Raw genomic sequence first — 24,357 nt, 5'->3', positions numbered from 1 at the left:
TTTCATTTCCATTTCAGACATCTCATCCATTGCGCTGCTACAATACCTCTCTGATCACCACTCAGATGTAGGAAGTACCTTGACATTGCATTTTAGAACTGGCTTCACTTATAACAAAAAAGAACTAGTCACTGAGTACCAGGTCCCTAATTGAAGATGAATTAAACAGATCAGAGATGAGACAGGTTGAGCCAGTACCTCATTGTGGAAAGGCACCATTTGATCAGAATCCTTGTCTTTAATCTTTATTTTGAGAGCAGTGGTTCTCAAACGGTCAAGCCTCAGGACCCACAACGACCTATGGAATAAACAATCATGAGCAAACTTCCTGAAAATTTTCAACAACTTACATTTATTCAATAAAAAATACAAATGTCTGTCCTATAAATGGAATAAAACATGACTATTGTCATGTTCCTAATCCTGAGAACATATGAACCACAGATGTCATCAACTTCTCACCTGGGCTAAGGAGAAACAACTGACCCATTGCTAACTGGTCCAAAGTCCTGTTTTTAGATGAAGGTACATTTTTGTATTTCATTTGGAAATCAAGGTACTAAAGCCTGGAGGATGATCAGAGAGGGGCACAGAATCCAAGAGACTTGAAGACCAATGTTTTTGGTTTCCATAACCAGTGATGGTTTGGGGTGCCATGTTTTCTGCTGCTGTTGGTCCACCGTGCTTTATCAAGTCTAGAGTCAACGTGGTCAGCCATCTACCAGATTTGAGAGTACTTTATTCTACCATCTGCTGAGTGGCTATGCAGATACTGATTTACTTTTCCAACAGGACTTGCCACTTGCCCACAGGGAAGCCAAAACTACTAGAAACTGGTTTGCTGATAATGGTATTACTGTGCTTGACCGGCCAGCCAACTGGACCGACCTGAACCCCTAGAGAATCTCTGGGAAATGTTAAGAGGAAGATGAGAGATGCCAGACTCAACAATGCCAACAAGCTGAAGGCTGCTATCAGGGCAACTTGGGCTCTCAGCAGTGCCACAGACTGACCGATCCATGCAACATCACACGGAAGCAGTATTTGTGGAAAAGTAGCTCCAAACAGTTAATGAAAACATAGATTAGGATAATTTTCCAGAAGGTCAACATTTATGTATTATAAATCCTTTTTTGGGCTGATGTTTTGTGATATATTAATAATTTGAGAGAGTGGATTTTTGACTTGTGTAAGCTGTAGTCATCAAGATTAAAACATAAAAAAACTTGAAATATTTCACTTTGTTATGATGTATCTAGAATATATTGAAGTTTCACTTCTTGAATTAAATCACAGGAGAAAAAAATGAACTTTTCCTGGGATTCTAATTTTTTGGTATGAGCCTGGCCTGTGTTTAGTGTGAGTACACTACATTTAATGGATGGATTTTATAAGCTAGTCAAGAGGGGGCAGTAATGAGACGCCAGGAGTGCTGCCACTGCAAACCCTCAAAGAAGAAGAAAGAGAAGAAGAAAAGTTTTTGGAAGATCAAGAGGGAGGGGACTCTGGAGTGAAAGTGTAGTAATCCGACAGCGAGCATGACCGACGCCGAGGCGCAGAGCGCTCCTCCACCGGCTCCTGTGGAAGACAAGCCGCAGCCTGAGAGAAAAGTCATAGGTGGGTGCTGGAGTGGTAAAACTGTGTGTGGGAGTCATTATAATGGTCTTGTTTTACGTTTTAAAACGTGTCAGTGGAGGGTCTGAATCAGATAAATGGACGTTATTGTTGAAAGGTTTCACATGGATTTCTGTCAATCATATTTAACAGATTTTTCATGCGTGAAAGTTTTTCGAAAGTGGGATTTTAGGTCATTAAGAAAATTGAGCGAAGTAGTAACTGTCAATGATTGACTTCTCCCTCACACCCAAGGTGTGTTTCGTATTTTTCTGAGCAACACGTGTCTGTGAATTTTGCGCATAACCTTTGAAAACTATTGTCTTTAGTTTGAGCGATTTAAATTAAAAATCTGCTTAAAATTTATATTCAATGAGAAAATGTGAACATCAAATATAAAGTTAGAAGTAGGTCACTAGAATATGACTGGCTTCTGGGTGCATTTCCGGACATTTAGTTATTTAGTGGCCTCCTTTAATTTTTGTATATTCTTACGTAGAAATGTATCACTAGGCTAGGTCAACTGTTTTTGGGTGTTAATTGTTTCTGATGTACCTTTTAGCATTCGTCGCACGCTTCATTCAAGATGTGCGCGCGGGACTCCACAGGTGCTAATTGATTGGTTGAGCAGCGAACGGGCCAATTAAATGCGTTTTAATGATTTTCAGCGGCATCCTGTGAGGGCTGTGAGTAATCGTCGAGTCCAAAATGTATAAAATGTTATAATTAAAGTGTTGCCTTATTGTGAAGCAGCCCCCAGCCCTCGTGACCCAGTGCTGCCCTGGTTTCAAAGTCTTACTGTTAATGATTGACGCGCTGAGCTCCCATTTCTTGTAAGCAAGGCTGCCATTGATACAAGCAAGATAACAGTAACCTATATTGTGTTCTCTGAGGGGGGGAGGCATTTTATCTTATGTAAGATTTTTCTAGAGTACTTAATCATGTGCCCCTGTTTTTTTAGCCACCTTGGTCCAAGGCACAGTGAAATGGTTCAATGTGAGAAATGGATATGGCTTCATAAACAGGTAATACTTCTGCCACTGGTTTGATTTCCTTTTCAGTAAAAAAGATGAGAAATTGTGTCTAAAGTCTTTTTTCCCTCTTAGAAATGATACCAAAGAAGATGTGTTTGTCCATCAGGTAAGGCAAGGTGCACGTTTTAATTGAGTGTTTTATGACTTCTCAGAATTATCATTAACAATTTGTTTATTTTCTTTAGACTGCTATAAAGAAAAACAATCCTAGGAAGTTTCTCCGCAGTGTGGGAGATGGGGAGGTTGTAGAGTTTGATGTGATTGAAGCAGCCAAGGTAAGAAAATGGAAATCCCTTTGGTTACATCATATACTTTGGTTTTACTCTTATTCATGGCTCTTTTGTCGCTCTCAGGGCTCTGAGGCTGCCAATGTAACAGGTCCGGGTGGCATTCCAGTCAAAGGCAGCCGCTATGCACCCAACAAACGCCGCTTCCGTCGACGATTCTTCCCTCGCAGCCCTCGGCCAGGTGACCAGAGCAAACCGACTGATGGCCAGGTCCAAAGTGGTGAAGGCGAGGGTTCAGGGGAGAACGGGGACACGAGGCCTCCGCAGCGCCGCCGGAGGCCTCGCAGACCACGACCTGAAGATGTAAGCTCAAGCAGGAGAGTTGATTGAAGATAAACATTAAAGACTGGGGTTGAAGCTGTAGACAGCTTTCACGTCTTCATGCTTGGATCTTTTATATATCTTTGAGGACTTCACATGAGTTTAAGGCAGGTTTTAAGCGTTCTGTGATGGAACACTTCAGAACTACCAAAGGGATATTTTAAAATTTGGGATTTATTTGTGGAAACCTCAATAGTTTGGAGCTCTTAAAATGTTTGCATGGTGTAATAAAGATGAAGTCTGGAAGACTCTTCTGAGGTTTTGTCTGCTCGATTTCTCTCAGGGTGAGGCTGGAGAGCAAAATGGAGAGGATGAACAATCTCAGCGACCACCACAGCGCAGATTCTGGCGCCCGTACCGCAGGTGACCTGACAAGATTTTCCATCCTCCTTTTTCATCTGAATGAAACTTAGATGAAATTAAAAGATTCGTGTGTGTGTTTAATAGGCCGTTTCGCCCTCGTCCGCCTCCTGAAAAGACTGCAAATGGCCAGCAGGCTGCACCAGGAGAGAGCCAGGAGCAGGGTGGGGTGAAGCAGACAGAGACATCTGAGGCCCCACACACCAACGGAGAAACGGCAGAGGGCCAGAAACAACGCCGCCAGTCTAGACGCCGCAGACAAAGGACCTCGGAGTCCTCTACCTCCAAAGTGAGTGTAGTTATAGTTTAAAGGTAATGTGCTGCATTATCTGAAGCATAAATGCACATTTCTGGTGCAAAATAACCGTTTGGGGCAAATAAAAACGTGTTTTTTTGGTCTGTTTAAAGACTTTTTAAGGACTGTCATTTAACACTTGTCAAACTAAGTTGCAGCCCTAAAACAGGACGTGATGTCAGGGGAATCTTGTCACTACTTTCCCAGGTTTGCACCAAAGCTGAAAGTTAATGTCTTTCTTAAAACCCAACTTTTAAAGGGCACAAGAAACCCAGAAAAAATGATTTTTTTGTACGGAAATGATCAAAAACTGTCTCAAAAGTTGTGCCTATTTGTTTATAATTTAACGACATAATATTTTTTCTCACACACATTGCAGAATGATGCAGAGAAATCTGCATCAGACCCTGGCACCCCCCCACAGACCTCAAAACCAGCTGACCTTAAATCTTCAACAAAATCACCGAAGGCCTCCCCCAAATCTTCTCCTAAAACACCCAAATCAACTGAGGTAAGATTCTTAAAGGCTGCTTTTTATTAGCGATTCAATGATACATCCTTTGATAATGCATTCAAGATGCAATATTATCGTTATCTCTTAATTTTTAGTTTCTTTAGACATGATATTGAAGCCAGAAAATCAAAGCACAGGCTTTATTTAAACTGTCTGACAATAACAATGAAAACTACCCCTTTTCCTTATTGAATTGATGAATAAAATAAGTTTCTTATTTAGGGTCCCATGGTTTCTAATAACTATCAGAAAAATTGCAGTGAGTGCTGCAATAGTTCTGTATAATCTGATTTAAATTGTGGATATTAAAAGAAATCGTCTTTGCATCCCTACTTTTTACCTGTTCCCTTCAGTTTGTGATTACCTATGTATTATGTCAACACACAAATATCTAAAGTGTCTCTTTCCCCACAGCAGGCAGATGACACAACAGTCCCAGCAGCGACAGAGTGACGCCAGCAACAGGACAGTCACATGGCCCTTGGCACGAGGTGGGGACCCCACACTAAAGTGGTCAGGTCTGGGTCAGGCAGGGTGAGAGACGAGGGTGTAAAGTTGCACTATCCATCACAGAGGCTAAGATGACAGACGTTAGAGGCTCTGTAGTAACATAAGTGTTATGTGGAATTATGGCATTAAAGGGATGGCACAGACTGAAAGCAGAACAGTGTTTTTTAGTCGATGTTTAATAATCAAGTGTCTTTCGTGTCTGTTTGCCGTCTCCTCCCTGCGTCTCCTTTGCGTTTCTTTATTTGTTGTCTTTGTCTTCATAGGTCCTAGGGTTGGAGGACTGGACCTTTTTCAGAACACATGCACTGCTCTCTCCTCCCTGCACCCCCTCCCCATCCTCCAACCCACCATGTTATGCTGTCATCCCTCAGCCTCCCCCTCCTTCCCCTCTCCACTTGTTTTGTGTTGTCCGTCTAGACATTTGGAGAGGGTTGAGACAGGGAAGGAGGAAAGGGGAAGCATACAGGTGGGTTGTGGGTGCATGTTTATAAAGTGAAAGTACATCTTTTTAAAAGAATGGGAAAGAAAGGACGGCCTGCTTGGTAACCCAGTTATTCCAACCCCCTTTAAAATCTATTTTCTTTATTTAAATAATTACCTAAATAAGGAACACTTTGAGTGGTTCTAAGAGGAACCAGCCTATTTTTTTATTTAATGTTCTAGTTTGGTTGAAGAGGGGAAAACCAAGCAGGTGTGAGGTTGGTGGTGCATTATGGGAGTCAGTTTAGTTCTGTTACCACCTCAGGTCTTAAAAGCCTCCAGCTCCCTTTGTCTCCTCAGTTTAGGATAGATTAATGAAAAATTTTATTTTTTGTTGTACTTGTGTGTGCTTTTTCTTTGGAGGGGATCGTGTGCAATGTCAAAAAGCTAATTAATAAAAGTTGTTTGCAAATCTCAGGATTCATTCCTTCATTTTTTTCTGTGCATGCTTTTTGATGTTAATTTTTAATGCTAATTAAAGAAATTAAAGGAGACATTCAAATGTGTTATGTAGTATAATTTACAGTACTTGCATCCTTTTAGTCACAACATGACCACAGCATTAATATTCACTGTACACAAATTACAGGTCCTCTCTGACCTCATTACAAATACTCAGAAGGTAGTGATACACACCAATAAAGAGTAAATAGCAAAATGCACTTAACAAAGACAAAGAAATACACAAACCCAGTGCTTGATGTTTAAAAAGAACTGACAAGATCATCTGTCAACCCTTTAGATTGCCCTTCTTTTTACTGTTTCAGGCTCCTTTCAACAAAACAAAATGCCTATGGGAGTGCATAAAGAACTTAAACTTGAAACCCACATACCCTTAATAACAACCAAAAATATATGTACACACAAAGTACTGACATGTTTCTTTGAACATAGCATTTCTGCAGGTTGTGCAATAGTCAAGATCATAAAATGTGTGATGGCACTTTGCCCAAAATTAAGCTGGGAAGACAACGGGATGGAAAATTCAGTTTGGCGTGTATTTGTTGTGGATTTCCACATAATGAGAGGAATATTAATGATAGTCATTTGGGCAGGGCATTGGGTGATATTTTCTAAACTGATTGGCACTTGATGATACCAAAATTGGATAAAAATAGCCAAATTACATTCCCCAAATCAACAAAAGTAACTAAGTATGCCAAATGTTAAGTGTCTGAAATGAGAGTGAAACTGTGATGTTGTCATTTTAATCTGATAGTATTCAAAGAAGTAGACAAGAGGATGTATACAAATTTTTTGTTCTCTACAGACAAGTTATTGGTAGTTCCAGTAGATAGTTTATTAATCCAGAGGGAAATTCAGTGAATATCAATAGAAGTATCTAGAGATTGATTATTAATGCCTGTCCCCAGTTCAAGAATAAAGTGATTTATTGGGTTAAACCTTCACGTAACCACCTGGATCCATTACAGTTGTATGGACATCCTAATCTTATAAGTCATTATTTTTGTATTTAATCAGTTACTTATGATTTTTTTTTTTTTTTTTTTTTTTTTTTTTTACATATCCAGAGTGCTCCCAGCTTAAGCACAAAAGGCAAAAATACTCATTGTCTGATATCCTTGTGTTTAACTCTTAAAAACTTTGTAGATAAAGTGCAGGAATTCCAAAGTCTCTCCACCTCCATTTGTCAATATTGCAACTGAATACATCACCATGGAATAAAATCCTACCATAAAGGCAGTCAATGCCCCAGCAGTCCAGACATTTTGTTCTTATGTGCATCTTAATCCTTCAAATAGCAGTCAGCTCTTTTAAGCCGTTTTCAAGGCTCAATTCATCACCTCATAATGCAGCAGTACCAGCAATGGACAATTCCAAAACACCCAAACTGTCTCATCTTTAACACTGCTTTGGCACCACCATATCTATATGATATAACAAATGACCTCAATATACATGTGAAAGAATTAAAAATTGGAGTCATTTCATCCCGAGCTGTTCTAAGTTCAGTTCCTCTTTAGTTATGAACTCTTCAGTTCATGCTTTCATCACCCAAGTAGTCTAGCTCAGTGCTGGGCTTGTTCAGGTCCATGTCCATATCCAGGTCCATGTCCATCATTCCTCTTGCAGAGCTGTGGAAGTTCGCTGCTATCTGGTCAAAGGTCTTGCCCCGTGTCTCTGGCACTCTGAAGAATGTGAAGATAAGGAAGAAGAGGAGGAGTGCAGCGAAGATCAGGAAGACGTATGGCCCACAAAGGTCCTGAGGAAAGATGGAAACATAAGGCCAGCTTGAGCTACACTGAAATGGGGATGAAAAAGACATTTGAGGACAGATGCAACCCCTGGCTGTTGAAATGAAGTACTTACAGCAACATACTGGAAGCACATGCCAATGATGAAATTGGCAGTCCAATTGGAAAAGCCGGCCACAGCCATGGCAGCCGGCCTTGGACCCTGAGAGAACAGCTCAGCAACAAAGAACCAGGGAATGGGACCTGGACCAACCTCGAAGAATGCCACAAACCCAAAGATGGATAGCATGCTGATGTAGCTCATCCAAGGAACACTGTCCTATGAGGTGGAAATGTAAATGGGACCTTGTTAAGTCTGTCAAAAAACTATCTGTAAAAGCACAGTATAGAGGGACTTTTACAGGACTTACCAACAAAGCAAGAGCCATGGTCATGATGATGGCACAGACACACATCCCAGCCAGGCCTAGCATGTGGAGTGTCCGTCGACCCATTCTCTCAATCAGGAAGAGCTGTTTATATGAAAGCATGAAAACAGATTATCCCAGTTAGCACCTGTAACATCTCAGAGCCTCTTTTGGATGCTAAAGTCAAACATTGAGCTTTTTAAAGTCTGATTAGTTTTCATAAGAAGACTACACTGATGTGTGAGCAGCTATGTGACAACCATAAACTGTATAATAAGAAGTAAATCTTGAATGGTTTAGTGATGTGTCATTCGTGAATAAGCTGGTACAAAAAGCAAACTCCTATATGTGCACGATAAGATCTGGATCCTGTTTAAGAATCTTTTTTATAGTATTATTTTATTATTATTACTATCATCATCATCATTGTCATTGTTATTATTAGTCATACAAGTGTTAGTACATTTTGTGTGTGTCTGTGTGTTGGTTGATTGATTAGAGGGATGATCTTTTCTCCACACTGCTATACCACAGGCACACCAAGTATTAGGGACACAGGCTTGATAGTGTAACATCAAGTGTGTCATACAGCCCAGCCAGTTAGCAGATTTGATCTGACTGACGATGTTTTTGCATGAAAGATTGTACTTGAAAAATATAAAATAATCACATGATATTTTCATTACTTTTAAAAAAATCAAGCATAACTGAAGCAAAGTCATAGCGAACTGTGTCAGTCTTCACGCTGACCTGAGCCAAATGACCCGGATCACTAAAAAGAGCCCAATTTCCCATCGCTTAGAAAGCGGAAGTTCTCTCAGACAAATTTCCTCTCTTGCAAATGCCTCTTCCTTTCGTTGTCTTTATAAACTAAAATCAAGTTAAAACTTAAGGTTATCTTCACATTTACACACAGTATTAAAACTTTAGTAAGAGTTTGAGCTGTCACTGGAGAACACTACTAAAGCAAAAGAAATTATTTTAGACTTGAGAAAAAGAATTAATGATGCACACAAAACAGAAGGATAAGTTATCACAGCGCAAGTGTCAAGAACTGGAGTGAGAAGTATCATGAAGAAATTCAAAGAGAGCTACACAGTACAGAACAAGCCTGGTAAAGGTAGGAAGACCGAGATTTCAAAGACTATTGAAAGAAAACTAGTGAGAGATAAGTCTGAAGACCCCAGAACAACTGCCAATACACTAGTGAATGACTTAGCCAAGTCAGGAATTGTAGTCTGAAAGTAGTCAATCACTAGAGCCCTGCACAGGAATGGACTGAGAAGAAAAGAAAAAATCCACTTCTGCAGAAGAGATCCCTTCAAGCCAGGCTGAAGTATGCTAAGGACAACCTGGAGAAATATTATGCATACAGGAAGCATGTCCTTTGGTTGGATAAGACCAAACATGAGCTCTTTGGCCATAGAGGCACTGGACCACAGGAGTGGGAGTAATATGCTATGGGGATGCTTTAGTGTACCTGAAAATGGGAATCTCATAAAGGTGGAAGGAATCATGAAGAAGGAAGGATATGTGAAGACTCTGGAAGAAAACCCCAAGCAGTCAGCAGCACAACTGAGCCTGGGTTGTCGTGTTGTCTTCCAGCATGTTAACATGCATGACTACTGGTGAAGAACTATCTCCAGAAGACTAAAGCCAATGTTACTGACTGGCCTGTACAACGCCCTGACTTGAATCCCATTGAAAATCTGCGGGATGAACTAAAGACCAAGATCCATGCTGGAGGACCATCAAATCTGGAGGAGCTTGAGAGATTTGGCAAAGAAGAATGGACTGGGCTTCCTCAGGAGACGCACCTGAGACTTGTTGAAAATTACAACAAACAACTGCAGGCTGTTATCCAGCAAAAATGATACAATTGACTATTAGCATGGGGGGGTTAATGATTTTGACCCTGGTAGTTTTTGGCTTTTGTTAAAATAATGCTGTATCTGTTTGCAAAGTATAATAATTTCAGCATCCAAAATAAGTTAAGGATGTTTGGGAAAGCTGCATCAAAAATTCCTTGCTCTGTTTAACAGCACTTGGGAAATACTTAAAAATATGACTAAAAAATATGAAATGTTCATAGGGGTCTAATATTTTTGTCCTGTCTGTCCATTTTTAGTTGTCCTAGTGTTTGTTTTTTTCTACAGTAGTTGTGCTTCTAAGCTATATTACACTGTAACCATCTAAAGAGAACCATCTTGACCTTTCAAACCAAACCTGGCCTATTTCAATGCGTGGATGTTTGAAAAGAGGGCACAAGAAAGGGCCTCCTGCCTGTCATGTTATCTTATTTGCTCTCTGATAACAATGTTAAATAGTAATAGAGGAATACATTGTTGCATAACAGGATTAAATCATTCATTGATCCTTATTTAGAAAAAGATTGAGCTAGGCTCTTTTATAATTAAGGAGGTGCACAAAAAGAGCCAAAAGTGCAGGTCTGGATACTAACTGAGACCACAGTGAAGGCACAGTTAACCACGCCTGCTCCAATGGTGGCGTAGACTGGACTCTGGACTCCGGCCTTCATGAAGATACTGGTTGAGTAGTAGAAAATCTGTTCAGAGAGGTAAACAGATAAAGTAAATATTATACTGCATTCATTTTTAACGATTTTGATCTTTTCCTTTTCCAGTGTAAAACACAGCGCCCCAGACTCACTGCATTGATCCCAGAGAGCTGCTGTGACAGCTGCAGAAGGATGGAGATGATGATGGGCTGCCGGTAGAGCGGGGACCGAAAGAGCTCCAGGATGGACACCTTCCTCTCCATGTCCATCTTCCGCTTTTCCTCCTTCATCTCTGCCAGCAGGTCCCCCACCTCCTGTTTGCCTGTTAACCTCTTCAGACCTGAAAGCATAAAACAAGTGAGACGTGTTGGTGTGTTAGAATCCTTGAACCTGCTTTCTTTAGGACAAAATATTGACGTTACCAAGGCTTTATGGGCCAATGAATCTCCTATATGCACCTTATAGAAACTGGCTCTTTTACCGTCAGCCCGAGAAACATTAAACAAGTAGACCTGATAGCACTTAAGTTCTAGTTGCCTCTGCCTGTACTGCACAGCGTGTGATAAGAGATTGTTATAACCCTTAACAGAATCTTTAAAATTCTTTGAGGGTCTGCCTTGAGTTCCTTATCGGCATTTTAAAACTAAAGAGGTAATTTGATATGAGATAAAAACTAATTAGTTATTTCTGACATGATTTGGTTATCAGATCTCTAACAAACCAAAGAAAGGATGCCATTGATAGACATGAAGATAATTAAAGATGGTTTGCTTCTTTTGATTTCCAGGTTTGTTACCAAAAATAACCGTCAAGATCCCCTGTATCTGGTCTTCATTTCCTCTTCTGCTCACCTCTCTTTGCGAGGTGCTCCTGGCAGCGGACGATGTAGAGAAAGCGCGGGCTCTCAGGACAGAAAGGAAGAAGAGCCATCTGAAGGACGGTTGGCACGACAGTCAAACCCATCAGGACTGGCCACAGCTCCTCACTGCCCAGTAATACCTCCAGACCCAGGATCTGTACCAGGAGGGACCCAGTGTTAATGAACGAGATTAAAAATGCCATATAAAACCACTAGGCTTGGAATGTATGTTGACAAAAATGCCCCCCAAAAAAGCAGGAAGAACCAAAATAAAAAGAATGTTGTGAGCGGTAGAAGAGGTGAGAATGTTTCTTCTTTAACATGCATAAATGTTTTACATTCAGTTTTTAGATGACTTCCATGATTTCTGGATTATCTCGTGAATAGTGAGGCTACTTACCTGTGCTACAAGAATACCAGTGACTATAGCCAGTTGGTGCAGTGTGCCCAGAGCCCCTCGCAGACTAGTAGGAGATATTTCACCAACGTACATTGGTGTCAAACCTGATGCTAACCCTGCACAGTAGAAAATTAGGATTGCAGAAACTTAAACATCTTCTGAACATGAAAGGCTAACAGAAAAACTAGAAATGCTCAGGAACTGTTCAAATATGACCCTTTGAATTCTCAGCAGTTTTAAAATACATAAAAGAGGAAGAAAAAGGAAATTAGGGAGGAAAGAAAATGGTCGAATTACTCACCACAGTAGGCCCCGATAACAAAGCGTCCAAGGATCATCATTTCAAAGGACTGGCACAGTTTGGACATTCCCATTAAACTCCCACCAATGAAGGCAAATAAGTTGTTAATGAGCATGGCTTTCCTCCTGGGAAACAAACCAGAATATTTGTGGTTATCCATTGTCCAAGGTGGGATTCAACACTCTAAATCCTCTGTAAGGGTATCAGAATTTAAGTGAGTATAGCAAGAGAGAGTTCAACATTGCCACTTGATAAAATACACGTTAATTGCACTGGCTTTTGGTCAACATAGAAATGGCTGTTTGATTTACAAATGTCCTTTTAACCCTTGTGATAATCCAGATAATAGTTGATGAAATAGACTCTAACCACATACTGTGCTTTCATAGGAAGGCACAAACACAGTCAGAGCCCATTTTCATTGTGAGGATATCTGATGGTAATTTATTTTCTGTCATATCCCTCCACAGGTTTTCACAGGTTACTGAAGTGATTGCCTGAATGTGCACTACTAAGGAAACCAATCAGACTTTGGTCAGCAGAGGGCAGTATCATACAAATATATTGGGTAAGTGGCTTAACCATGCATGAAGTTTTCATTGTTCAGTAGCTTTGAACAAACTTAAAGACAACACAAATACCTATTATATGTGCAGTTTTCCATTTTAGCTAGACCTTGAGTGTGTATGAAATACATAAATGCAAAAGAAGTTGCTTCCCATGTTTTCCAAAGAAGCACAATGACATCAGCATATTATAAAAGTATTCACCCCTGGTTGTTTAACATTTTTACTAATGTTATAAGTCATTCATGGTCAGTATAATTTGACTTTTATGACATCTTTGACATTAAAGAGAATACCCTCTTTAATGTCAAAGTGAAAACAGATTTCAAAAAAATGATGTTAATTAAAAGAATATGTGATGCAAAATAAGTGGTTGCAAAAATATTTACCACCTTCAAAGTGACTGACCTAATTCAACAGAGGTCCAGACGGTTAGCGCTAGTAGTCTCACAATTAGTGGAAAGGGGATCACCTGAGTGCAGTGAATGTGTCTCAAGTGATTGTATAAAGACGCCTGTGTCTGACAGGTCCAGCCATTGGCCAGTCAGTATTCCTGGCTACCATTACACCATGAAGACAAAAGAACGCTCCCAGCAACTCAGAGAAAAGTTATTGGAAAGTTTAAGTCAGGGGATGGATACAAAATGATCCAAAGCACTGAACAGTCCCTGGAGCTCAGTTAAATCAGTAATCAAGACATGGAATGAATGTTGCACATGTGTAAATCTGCCTCAGTCAGGCGATCCTCAAAATGATTTGAAGTCTCAGTGACCTTGACCAGTGACCTCAAAAACCTATCAGTTTATCCTTGAGTAAAAGTAGACATTTGTTAAAACATTTTTTAAAAATCCCTCAAAGTACTTTTTGGATGTCATGTTTAAAAGAATAGCCTGGATCTACCAATGGACAGATGGGCGGACAACTTCAAACATATCGTCTCAGACACTGGCGATCACTGGCATGGAGGCTTTTTTTAAAAACTTTTACACAGGGCTCCTGTAGATCATTGAAAAGTCTTCAAATACCTTAAATTCCACTTGAAATTTAAGCCCATAAAAATTCTTATTTTTACGTATGAGAGGTCTCAAATTCTCAAGTTCTCAGGCCTTGCAAGTTACCCATTAAAAATGTACAGCCACCCTTACTAGTACCAGGTTTGCACACCTGAAAATATGCTATGATTAAATTTAACCACGGGGTATATCAATGGAAAAGAGACATTAAATGTGCCAGAAATAATCAGATTTATGACCCAAAAATGTCTTTTCCTGTGCCATTTAAGATTTCAGAAACTGTGCATTAAATCAGAAAATTCAGTCCTGCCCTGGTGTACCAAGAAATCTCACACTTTTGTTTTTGAGATTTACTGTGTTGCCAACATGAATGTTACGTACAGTCTCAAAGTATGTGCATCAAATAGCTCAAGTTTCTGTATCACCTCTGTGTGAAATGATGTGTAAAACATGTTTGGTGTCTGTGAGGTAATGTAATCAATCTGTTGAATATTTTAATTCAGATTGAAGTAAGAGCAGGTAATACTTTCCCCTCAGACTAATTCCTGTTTAAAGAGAGCACAGTGAAGTTCAAACATTTCTGTTTTGACAACCATAAGATCTACTGTTACAAGAAAAGTCTCTCTGTACTTTGGAGACATTACTTGCATCTGAATCATTTTGACCTCAGAGGTCACGTCAGCTCCCATCAGACACACCACTGTCTGCTGCTTTTTTAAGAGAGACCTTGTCCTGAGTGCACTCAGGCTGAACGCTATACCCATACTCCCATTCCTGCACCCAGCCCTCCTGACCCAGTGCTGCCTGCTTGTTAAGCTCCCCTTTCAGCCAGTGGGATCTGTGGGCTGCAGTCCAGTTTGCATCCTAGCTAGGATTACGGAGGGTAACTGGGTCTACGAGGAACATCCTGGGCAGAGTTTCCATTGAATGATGAGGCTTTGGGATCCACTTTGGATCCATGCAGACGTGGAGTGAAGGCACTGCTGTAGTAGACTGAAAGAGCTGAAATATTCCTCATTTTACTGTTCTAACTTAATAAGTGGGGATATAAGAAAATATGTGTACAGTTTGGTTAAAACCAAATGTTAAGACTACTGAATATTGATGGTGTATTCTGGTACTTAAAGCACCTGTGAAGTACTGTTGGTATTGTCAAATTTGGTGCCCCCTATGGGCAGTGACACCTTTGGTCTTTTGGCTCTCTGCTGATTTATCCTGTGTTTTTAAAGAGAAAAATGAGCCTGCCCTCTTTTGACTATTAAGATTTAAAGACCCTTTGCAGTGGAAAATGTAACAGTGGGTCTGTTTAACAGCATGCTGTAACTCAGTGGTTTTATACCTACCCCTGGTAGCATTACAAGGCATTAGAAATGAACTTAAATGTGCTCATAACACATAATATAATATTAAGGTTTGCATTTTTCTATGCATTCGCTTTAATATTGCAAATTAATTTTTGATATTTTTTACTTCTGTATATGCTGAGTATTAATCAGGCACCTCAAAGCTTTAACTTGCAAAACACGTTTGAACCTACATCTTTGTTCTCAGTGATAGAAGCTTTGCGTACCCCTTTAATTCATAGTCACCAGTTGCATGTGTGTTTGGGGTTATTACCATACACTGTATAAACATTAGGTTAATTGGTGACTCTAAAATTGGCTGTAGGTGTGAGTGTGAGCATGCCTGGTTGTCTTTCTCTATATGTCAGCCCTGCGATTGACTGGCAACCAGTCCAGGGTGTACCCTGCCTCTTGCCAATGACAGCTGGGATAGGCTCCAGCCTCCAACCCCACCCCGCAACCCCGAAAAATAAGCAGTATAGAAAATGGATGGATGGATGGATGTATAAACATTGACGCAGCATCAGAAGAGACATTTTGAAGCCCAATGATGGCAGTCACCATATAAGAAATGCTCACTTCAACTAACTTCTGGCTAATCTACAAACAGGGAAAGAGATGAAGCTGAGGCGGGCCTTTAGCCACCTGGCTAACACCTACAATGTTACCGCCTATCAGTAAACTCAGCCATGCACCAATATTGTACAATATGCAGAATTTTCAGTTGATATATAATAAAACAGGTGAGTAAAAAAAAAACAAGAATGAGATAAATGAGGAACATTTTTTATGTACCAGGTTTATTTCTACCATAAACACAGTCATTTAATATGGAATAGAGTTTGGCAGTTTTGTAGTCTAGAAGGAAAAAGAATGATATACATATTTTTCATGGTCTTTTTAGCTTTTTGAAACATTACAAACTGTGCCACCACTGAATTAGCTCCAGTGAGGTGTAAAACTGAAACTGTATCCACTTGTTTCCTACCTGCCTAGCCACTCGGAGACAAAGCCCACACAGAAGGAGGACAGCATTCCACCAATGGAGAAGATGGCAACGGACAGAGACCAGAGAGAGGTGAGGGTCCCTGTGGGGATGTGCTCGCCATACCGGTGAATCCATGTAGCATTGTAGTCCTTCTCAATCATCTGCACAGAATACGAAGGGAACATAGGAAAGCTATCCATATGAAGAATATGCAGTGATTAAATTAAATAATAAAAATTTCTATCAATAACAAGAACTTTAAAAGTGAGAGGAGATATTTGTACCTGTTAAAAACACCAAATTTAAGTATTCTCTTTTAATGAGAAATGTCATTATAACGGTCCCGTCACCTTAGAATGCCCCATGCTCATAAAACACCAGGTAAGTTTCTATTTTGGTTTATTCACATGCCTCTTTGAGTCTTTGCCAGCTGTATTGTGGTTGTCATCCAGGGTCAAGGCTCAGAAACAGATGAGCAGAGTCTGAAGCACCTCACCTGACTTAACTTGAGTTCTCTGCATGCATTCACTTTATACTGATTGACTGTGGACATGCAACGACATGCCAGTGACACTTTTTTGTGACGTCTAACATTGCAGATTTATGATGTGAATGAAGTGGAAGTATTTTGATTGTTTGCAACGTTTTTTTCTTTATTGATCTGCATGCTGAGGATAATGGCCCATCATGCAGTGCATTTCTCACATGCATTACCTAAGTCTGCCTCAATGCTGGAACGCCAATGAGACGGCAGCATCAGCTGCTACATGTTCTATGTCCAGAGCAAGTCAGGTTTTCTATTTATACACACAAACACATGCAATGTTTACATGTGAAGGCTTCATAAGTAGCCTAAAAACAGCTGCTTTTGTTGCCTTCAGGATGCAACAAAAACAAATATAATCAGCCTCATCCACCCTTCCTTAATCAGAAACATGGATAAGAAAATAAACAAGGACATCTGGCCGTATTTAGAGCTGAGACAACAAAGAATTTAACACAAAAAATGAGGACATTCATCTTTTGATAGATTATTTCTTTGTTGTACTAATGCTTCCTGGCAATAAATCTTATACTGTTGGAAAGCCTGTTTATTACCTCTGCCAAGGAGGTTATGTGATCGGCAGCGTTTGTTAGTTTGTTAGCAACATAACTCAAAAAGTTATGGACGGATTTTGATGAAATTTTCAGGAGATGTCAGAAATGGCATAAGGAAGAACTGAATAGATTTTGGCAATGATCCGATCACCGTCTGGCTCCAGGAATTTTTTAAAGGATTCTTTACTGTTGGGAGATAGGGCTAATGGCGGAGGTCTGCCTCTCCGGGTGCTTCTCAAGTTTCTGTTTTAAATGGTGCCGTGTTTGTAAAGACGCATAGATAAACTATACTGGAAACATTTCAGATAAAGCATCAGTTGAAAATGGGGGTAGTCTCACCACGGAAAAATAAAAAAATGATCAGGCTTTTACTTTGAAAAGGAAACCAGAAGATACCATACCTGTCCTGTCAGCCTGACAGAGAGGATACACTCAGGGATGTAGAGTTATGAACAGATGTTCACGCTTTCATTTATCCATTTTAGTTAAAACAAGTAACAAGCCCATTTTGACAATGTAAGAAATAGTAAGAACAAACATTTGTGTTCAAGTGTCAGGAGTAAAAGTAAAAGGTCTTCAGAAAAATAAATACTCAAGTAAAGTACAGATACATGAAGAATCTACTTAGGTACAGTAACAAAGTATTTGTACCTTGTTACTTCCCTCCTCTGGGTTTAGATGATTGAAGTCTGAAGAAACAGGACATATTGGCATATAACAATTTATTAATTCAACCAGCAGGAGCCTCAGTAGCGTGTGGAACAACCATACACAGCCACATCAACCTGGCACCTCCTCCTCCCAGTATCTGAGTGAGGGAGATGCTTCCCCACACCATCACACTGCCATCAAAGATGTTTCTCATTCACTGCAGCAATCAGCAAAGCGTTATTTGTGTCTTTTCCACTTTAACCCTATGATCCAACTGTCATGGGCAGGATTTGGACTCATCACTGAACATAAAGTTCCTCCACATGTTCAGGTTCCAGCGCTAACAAGCCTGATGGTAAAAGGCAGACATGGTAGGCCTCCTGGCAGACCTATGAGACCAGGGAATGGCTGTGTGCAGTCTTTTCTGGATTTTCTAGGTAGAGAGCTGTCAGCTATATTGTCCCACAGACCTTGACAGCAAATTTGTAGACGACAGCCTACAGCTCCTAAGTACTGGCAGGGTGAGGAAACAGACTTCTTGGAGTGTTGTCTTTTGGGATGCCCACTTCGTGGCCTGTCTCTGACAGGCCCTGTTATATAGAACTTGGCCTTCAGTTTGGAGATTGTGCAAGGGCTTCCCCCAAGTCATGCTGCATCATGATTTTGTAGAACATCAGTTTGAAGTTGCCCTATGGCATAGGCCTCACCCAGATCAGTCAAGCATGACATGCTGATTTTTGGAGCAGACACCTACTGACGACTGTAGCAGGGCCAGTGCTCACAGATGCTGACTATCATGTGCCAATCAGGCATCTGATTGTCAGCACCTGCGGGTGCCAGAAGCTCAAATCAAAAGATAATAGCAACAGCAAAATGAGCTGTTTGGCATTGACAGAGAAGATTTAGCAAATTTTTCATGGCTGCAACCCATATACTCAGCTCTGATGCTCGTCCCACAGATGCATGTTTCATACAAATGTAGCTCCATTTAAAAGGGAAATAAACAGGCTTCTCTATGGTATAAGATTTATTGTCAAGAAGCATTTTCACAACAAAGACATAATCTACCAAACACAAATTTCCTTACTTTTAGTGCTGTGTTTACATAGTGGCATATTAACAGTTTGCCACAGCTAATTTTAGGGTTCAGCTCCACTCTTAAAGGGATACTTCAACATTTAGCGTGGTGAATGTGCAGGTCACAACTTGTCCACCAGAGCGTTTTGGAGTTGTTGGATTGTGTATTTGATAAGTTTGATGAGGGAAAGCTGGAAATACCGTAGGTCTCCATAGCGTTAGCTGAGCAGCTTGCATATCAGCCCCACAGATCTAAAAACAGCTTCCACTTACAACTAAAGGAAATGAAGCTATTACTAAGACTATAGGGATTATGGCAATGGGCGAATTTGCCAAAATGTTGAAGTATCCCTTTAAGCTTACAAAATTGTTTTGAGAGTTGCCTGTTACAATAGGAAAGGCTTCATTTCAAATCTGTTTGTTGACTAGCAGATAAGTTAATGCTAATGCTAAGGCTGTTGTGTCTAAATTATCAGCAGCTCATGATTTCGCACTAACAAAACCATTATTTAGTGTAACACAAAAAAACTTGAAAATGTGTTAACTCTTAGCTAACTAATATTAGCTAGCTACATATAAAGTGAGTAACAGACTCTAGTTGGTCCCAGCTGTTTGTTGGTTTTCAGTCCAACTGCTTGCTAGTTCAGGAGCTAACGCTGATGCTAACGCTGTTGTATTTTAAATGACAATAGCTAATGAGCTTGCTGTAATGAAACCATTTGGTAGGGTTGGATATTGTACTATATGAGGCGCTAATTTTGAGGCAACTTTAATGAGCTAGCTAGGAATTCAGTGACTATTGGACCATGGTTGGCCTCAGGGCTTTATTTCCAATGTTACAGTAATATTAGCTAACTAATGTGTTATTGCTGTTGTAAACTGCTGTGTCCAAACTGTAAGTATCTTATGAGGTTATGCTAACAAAGGTATTGGATAGTATGACACAACACAGTAGGCTACACTCAACAACGTCAACTGTTTGGCTTACTAAAATAATCGCTAGCATAGTAGCTAGCTATTACAGTCAAGGAAGTAATGCCCTAGTTTGAAGGTTTGTCTAGTTTCAACACAACACTAAAGGATCAGCAGTTGCTGGGCTAGGTTTTTACATCTTTTCCAGTTGATGTTAAACCCTTTAAACTGTTATGTTAGGGTTAGCTAAGCTAGTTAAAAGATAACATGAGCTGTAAGCAACAGTAGCAAACAGGTTATCATTGTTGTTTTACTTCTTTGGGGGGGCAAATTCTACTCCAAATTTGAATTGGAGACTGTGAAATTATGATTAACAAAGATTACGAAAGTTAAGAGCACACCATTAATTCATTATAGCTTCCTGTCAAAATCAAAGCAAAAGGTGCTACTGTTTCAGTATGTTAATCGTTGTTTCCTAAGATTGTGTTAACCTGACTGTACATATGCCTTTTTTTTGCATGTATTACCCATTAGGTGTGTATTTGCCTCCCTTGTGTTTACAGCAGCATCATGTCCCTGGGTTTGTTTCCATCTTCCAGAGTTTATTTTCCAAACACCATTTCTGTCAGGTATTGTACCCCAAACATCTTGTTAAACAATGAAAGTGTAAGCATCAACTTTGTTGACATCTGGTTAAATGTCACTACCCTACAGCTAGATTTTACTAGCTATTTGTTTTTTGATCATTCCTTTTCTTTTACCTTCTGCGGTGCATTGATAACACCGATGTTGTATCCAAACTGCAGAGATCCCATGACGGCAGTGAAGACTGAGAGAACAAACGTCCCAGTCACCGTCTGGAGAGGAGAGACACAAAGTGAACAGAAAAGTGAGTTAAGTAACCTATTAAATCTTTATTATTTTCAGAACAGAGATAAAGCCATGAGGCTTTTACTTTTAACATAATAATGGCAGAGAGTAAGAGGGCTTAAGCTCTCAGCCTTACTCCACTAACATCAACTATATATAACTGCGATCCCGACGTGATACAATCTCTGCAGCAATGCTCCTTACTGACAACGCCTGAACTTTAACTTCCCCTCACTTCCCCATCAACCACTGGCACCTGTTTACACAGTGACTGACGGGATGACCTTGGGGAGATGAGGTCTTTCCCTCCAACAAAGTGTGTATTTGCCTCACAGAGTGAAGTGCTTCAACTAAGAGGGTTAGTAATCAGGCAGCTCAATACTAAAGGCAAAGTTCTAAAACTGTAACTGCATTTTTTAACTATAGGGACTCACTCCTTTCATTAAAGAAAACAACAATTTTCCCAAGATTTAAAGGTTGGCATTTTGGTAATCTGATGCCATCATAAACCTATATTTAAATGTCTTTAAACCCTTGTATAAATACTGAATCTGCATTGTCTATTATGTAAATAAAGCAGAAAAACATTTGCAGTCAATTCTGCAAACATTTACTCTTTTAAATGCCTAATTATAAACTATCCTCCTTTTGGATTCTACTTTGTATTAAATGCATGAGTTTGCACTGAGAGATTGCATGTCTGTTACACTGTCTTTCAACCTCTCTGTTTGGTCAAAATGTTGCTTAGTTTTCAAAACAAAGGGGGTGTATATGGTAGTGTGTGGCTGTCCTTGCAGCAGAAAACACCCAAGGCAGCCAGTTCTGCTCTAATACACTCAAAGTATATTTCATAGTACATTTCTTCATACAACTGAGAGCTTAACTGTTGGTTAACTTTTCACTAAATAATAATTGAAGCTGTGCATAAGGCTGTGGTTCAACAGAGATTTTGTGACACATCATTAATATAAAGCACAAATGATTGCTGTCTTTCATTTTAAGTTTCTTGTTTAAGGAATTTATTAAAAACTGAAGCTAAACTTGGCTGATTGAAATTCCCACACTTCTGGAGCATCAACTTTTCAAGTTAAACACACTTTTTACACAGTCTCTTTACTGACAATGAAACAGCTTTAGGAGTTGCTGTCCTTAGCCATCACTTTGTTTCCCACTTGTAGAGCCATTAACTTTTAAAAACACCTAACATAAAGATAATTTCTCAAACACAGTTTAAGGAAGCATGCAACAAGGGTTGTTGTTTATGAGGGTAGTTAAAAGGAACCAGTTGAACAAGGTGGACCATAACAAACCCACAGCACTGAGAGGTCTGACCTGTAAACTCAGATATTTGACTGGACAAGGTCACCGCACAGTACTAAATACATGCTAGAGCTTGCTCAGATCAGATCTAATGTTAAGTTAAGTCAAAGCATACATGTGCTTTTGTGTCCCATTTAGATAAACCCAAGTGTAAAAGCTCACCAAATGAAACCATGCACTGCTATCAGAGTAGAACCACAATTCCACAGAGTGAAGCAAGTTTTCATCATTCTTTTTTAAAAATCTATCTAAAGGAAACAAACCAAGCCAGATTTGAAAAGTGTGAAAGCTGTCAAGGAAAAAAATTACCTCCCCTCCAAGTTGCTGAAACCCGGCCGGCATGACTTTGGCAGCTCCGGCACCCAGTAACAGTCAATGGCAGATGTGTCCGGTGCCAAAAGGAGACACGTGAAATTCCCTCAAAAGGACAACAAGACTGGACTCAAACTTTTTCAACTTCGGCGCCGAAAAACAATGAAGAAGTAAAATCCAAAAGAGGAACCCAAAGTGATCAGTGTGCCGCGTCCTGTCCTGTAGTGTGTCCTCTGTTCTTTGAACTTAGTGTTGTGTCCGCTCAGCTGGGATAGAGTGACACCCACACACCCACATCATGCACGTCTTTCTGCAGAGGGGAGGGGAGGAGAGGGTACTCCAGTCCAAAGAGGCCCAGTGGGCTGATCTTGAGGTCTTGCTACAGAGGTCGAGTCTAGGCAGGACGTTGTCTTAGTCTTAACAACTATTGGCTGACACAAGAGACGGAAGATGAGAAGATCTGGGATGATGCACCACAAAAAAGTGGGTCTGTTTTTTTTTTTTTTATTACAGCATGCTAAAAAAGGAGCAAAGTAATGGTGCTAAATTTTAAGATTCCAGGGCCAAATTTAGTCTCAGGGCCTGTTGCATAATGAGACTGACCTTCAAAAGAGTAAGGTTGCTGAAAACAAGGAACCTTGCAGTCCATCTTTCTCTTGAGGGCAACATTAACAATATAGTTAAATATCATCTGACCAAAGCTTCTTTGAAGTATCACCTGCAGAATGTAAAATAATGAAGATTTCATGGATTTACAGGTGTTGGACCTGGCGTGAACTTGAGGCAAAATCGAACACAGCCCTGGCTATGACTCAACATTTCTGCAGGGAACCAAAGAGAGGCTCTGGCTGCTATTGTCTGTCTCCCTAAAAGCCATAAATCCCTTTCTATTTCAGATCACATGCCAAAGAGGTCACAAACCAAAGCTCACCCCCCTTAAACAAACCCTTCCCCCCTCAGTTGCGCACAACAAAGCTTAATCGTCCTCCAGCAGGCGACAGGTGGACCCTAATTCTGGCCTGTGCCGCCTGGGTTAGTGGCGCGGGTATGATTGAGGGAAATTCGGCAGTGGCGTGTCATCGTATCCAAGGCGGGGATTTTGGGGGGTGTGTATGTAATGGGAGGGTTACATTGGGCACAGAACTGTCAAAGAGCTCAGTGGGAAAAATTTCTGCTCCAGATCTCTCAATCGGGTGATTTAAGCCCACCCACTTCACAGACACACCCCCAACCCAATGCCACTCTCTTCTTGGCGTTTGCCACGGTTGCCTTTTCCCTATCCTGCCCTCGTACGCACATTGAGAAGGAGAAGAAGAACCTGACACCCCTCATCTAAAGCCAGGAGGGCCCCAGCACAGTCATGTGTGTGGCTCTGACTAAATGTAGAGACACTTTACACCATCAGGACAGTGTTGTAGAGCCCCCTGAGACACAGTTTATGGGTTCATGTCTGCAACCAAGAGCAGTGCTGCATTTCCAGAAAGTATCACATGAATTCATACAGGGAGAGCCAGGAACAATGACATAACTACAAGTGCAAACTTGAAAATCCAAGTTAAGCTTATGCTGGAAATATAGCTCCATACAGATTGTATTTTTAATTTGGAAAAAACTGTTCAGCGATATTTTACTGTCTTAAATGTCAGCTGTGTTGTCCCCAAGCTGGAGATGCCAGCGAGTGTATGTCACACTGTTATCTGAAACACAAAAAGTCACACCAGCACACAGACGCACACCATGTGACTGCCCTCCATTACTCACTAAACTGATGCAGACAAACGGCACGCGTAAATAATGTTGTTCCTTGTCACGACTCGTACGTGTTTATATGTGTGTGTGTTGGTTGGTAGGGTCAGCTGGTTCAAATCCTGTTACAGTAAACTGAGTCGCGTGATGGATGGCAGGTGTTGTACTGCATGGTTGGTGTCAGCGTGTGACAAGCACAGAGTGAATTAATGTCAGATGCTAATATCAGTGATGAAGGTTATGAAGGTTATCAATATTTGGGGGGAAATTCATCTCTGTATTTGCTTGTTTACAAAAAGTTTGGTGCAAAAATTGATACCATTCTTGCTTGGAGTTGTCACAATA

The 24,357-nt window shown here is 40.4% G+C and overlaps 2 protein-coding genes across 2 annotated transcripts; one reads left to right on the top strand and one right to left on the bottom strand.

Moving 5' to 3' along the window:
• Positions 1-1,460: 1,460 nt before the first annotated feature.
• On the top strand, positions 1,461-5,832 carry LOC121504159 (Y-box-binding protein 2-A-like). The gene is made up of 10 exons (XM_041778802.1): positions 1,461-1,617; positions 2,576-2,639; positions 2,721-2,754; positions 2,834-2,923; positions 3,002-3,238; positions 3,540-3,619; positions 3,704-3,905; positions 4,291-4,422; positions 4,840-4,916; positions 5,199-5,832. The coding sequence occupies exons 1-9, from the start codon at positions 1,539-1,541 to the stop codon at positions 4,876-4,878; spliced, it is 957 nt and encodes a 318-aa protein (XP_041634736.1). The 5' UTR covers positions 1,461-1,538; the 3' UTR covers positions 4,879-4,916; positions 5,199-5,832.
• Positions 5,833-6,050: 218 nt separating this feature from the next.
• LOC121504589 (solute carrier family 2, facilitated glucose transporter member 4-like) lies at positions 6,051-22,522 on the bottom strand. Its single transcript, XM_041779509.1, has 11 exons — positions 22,264-22,522; positions 20,526-20,621; positions 16,027-16,187; positions 12,117-12,241; positions 11,816-11,931; positions 11,408-11,570; positions 10,709-10,896; positions 10,500-10,604; positions 8,042-8,143; positions 7,747-7,950; positions 6,051-7,639 (listed from the first exon to the last, which is right to left on the bottom strand). The coding sequence occupies exons 1-11, from the start codon at positions 22,294-22,296 to the stop codon at positions 7,412-7,414; spliced, it is 1,521 nt and encodes a 506-aa protein (XP_041635443.1). The 5' UTR covers positions 22,297-22,522; the 3' UTR covers positions 6,051-7,411.
• Positions 22,523-24,357: the final 1,835 nt, after the last annotated feature.

This window comes from Cheilinus undulatus, linkage group 22 (genome assembly GCF_018320785.1).
Source record: "Cheilinus undulatus linkage group 22, ASM1832078v1, whole genome shotgun sequence".
Classification (NCBI taxonomy): domain Eukaryota; kingdom Metazoa; phylum Chordata; class Actinopteri; order Labriformes; family Labridae; genus Cheilinus; species Cheilinus undulatus.
Note: the sequence above shows the minus strand (reverse complement) of the source record. Positions and strands in the feature narration are given on the sequence as shown.

Excerpts from the sequence above, each read along its gene's own strand:
- LOC121504159 (XM_041778802.1), top strand. The coding sequence starts at position 1,539 with ATGACCGACGCCGAGGCGCAGAGCGCTCCTCCACCGGCTCCTGTGGAA. Across the intron at positions 1,618-2,575 it reads GCCTGAGAGAAAAGTCATAG|CCACCTTGGTCCAAGGCACA; the intron begins GTGGGTGCTGGA and ends CTGTTTTTTTAG. Across the intron at positions 3,620-3,703 it reads TTCTGGCGCCCGTACCGCAG|GCCGTTTCGCCCTCGTCCGC; the intron begins GTGACCTGACAA and ends TGTGTTTAATAG.
- LOC121504589 (XM_041779509.1), bottom strand. The coding sequence starts at position 22,296 with ATGCCGGCCGGGTTTCAGCAACTTGGAGGGGAG. Across the intron at positions 20,622-22,263 it reads TTCAGCAACTTGGAGGGGAG|ACGGTGACTGGGACGTTTGT; the intron begins GTAATTTTTTTC and ends TCTCCTCTCCAG. Across the intron at positions 16,188-20,525 it reads TTATCAATGCACCGCAGAAG|ATGATTGAGAAGGACTACAA; the intron begins GTAAAAGAAAAG and ends TATTCTGTGCAG.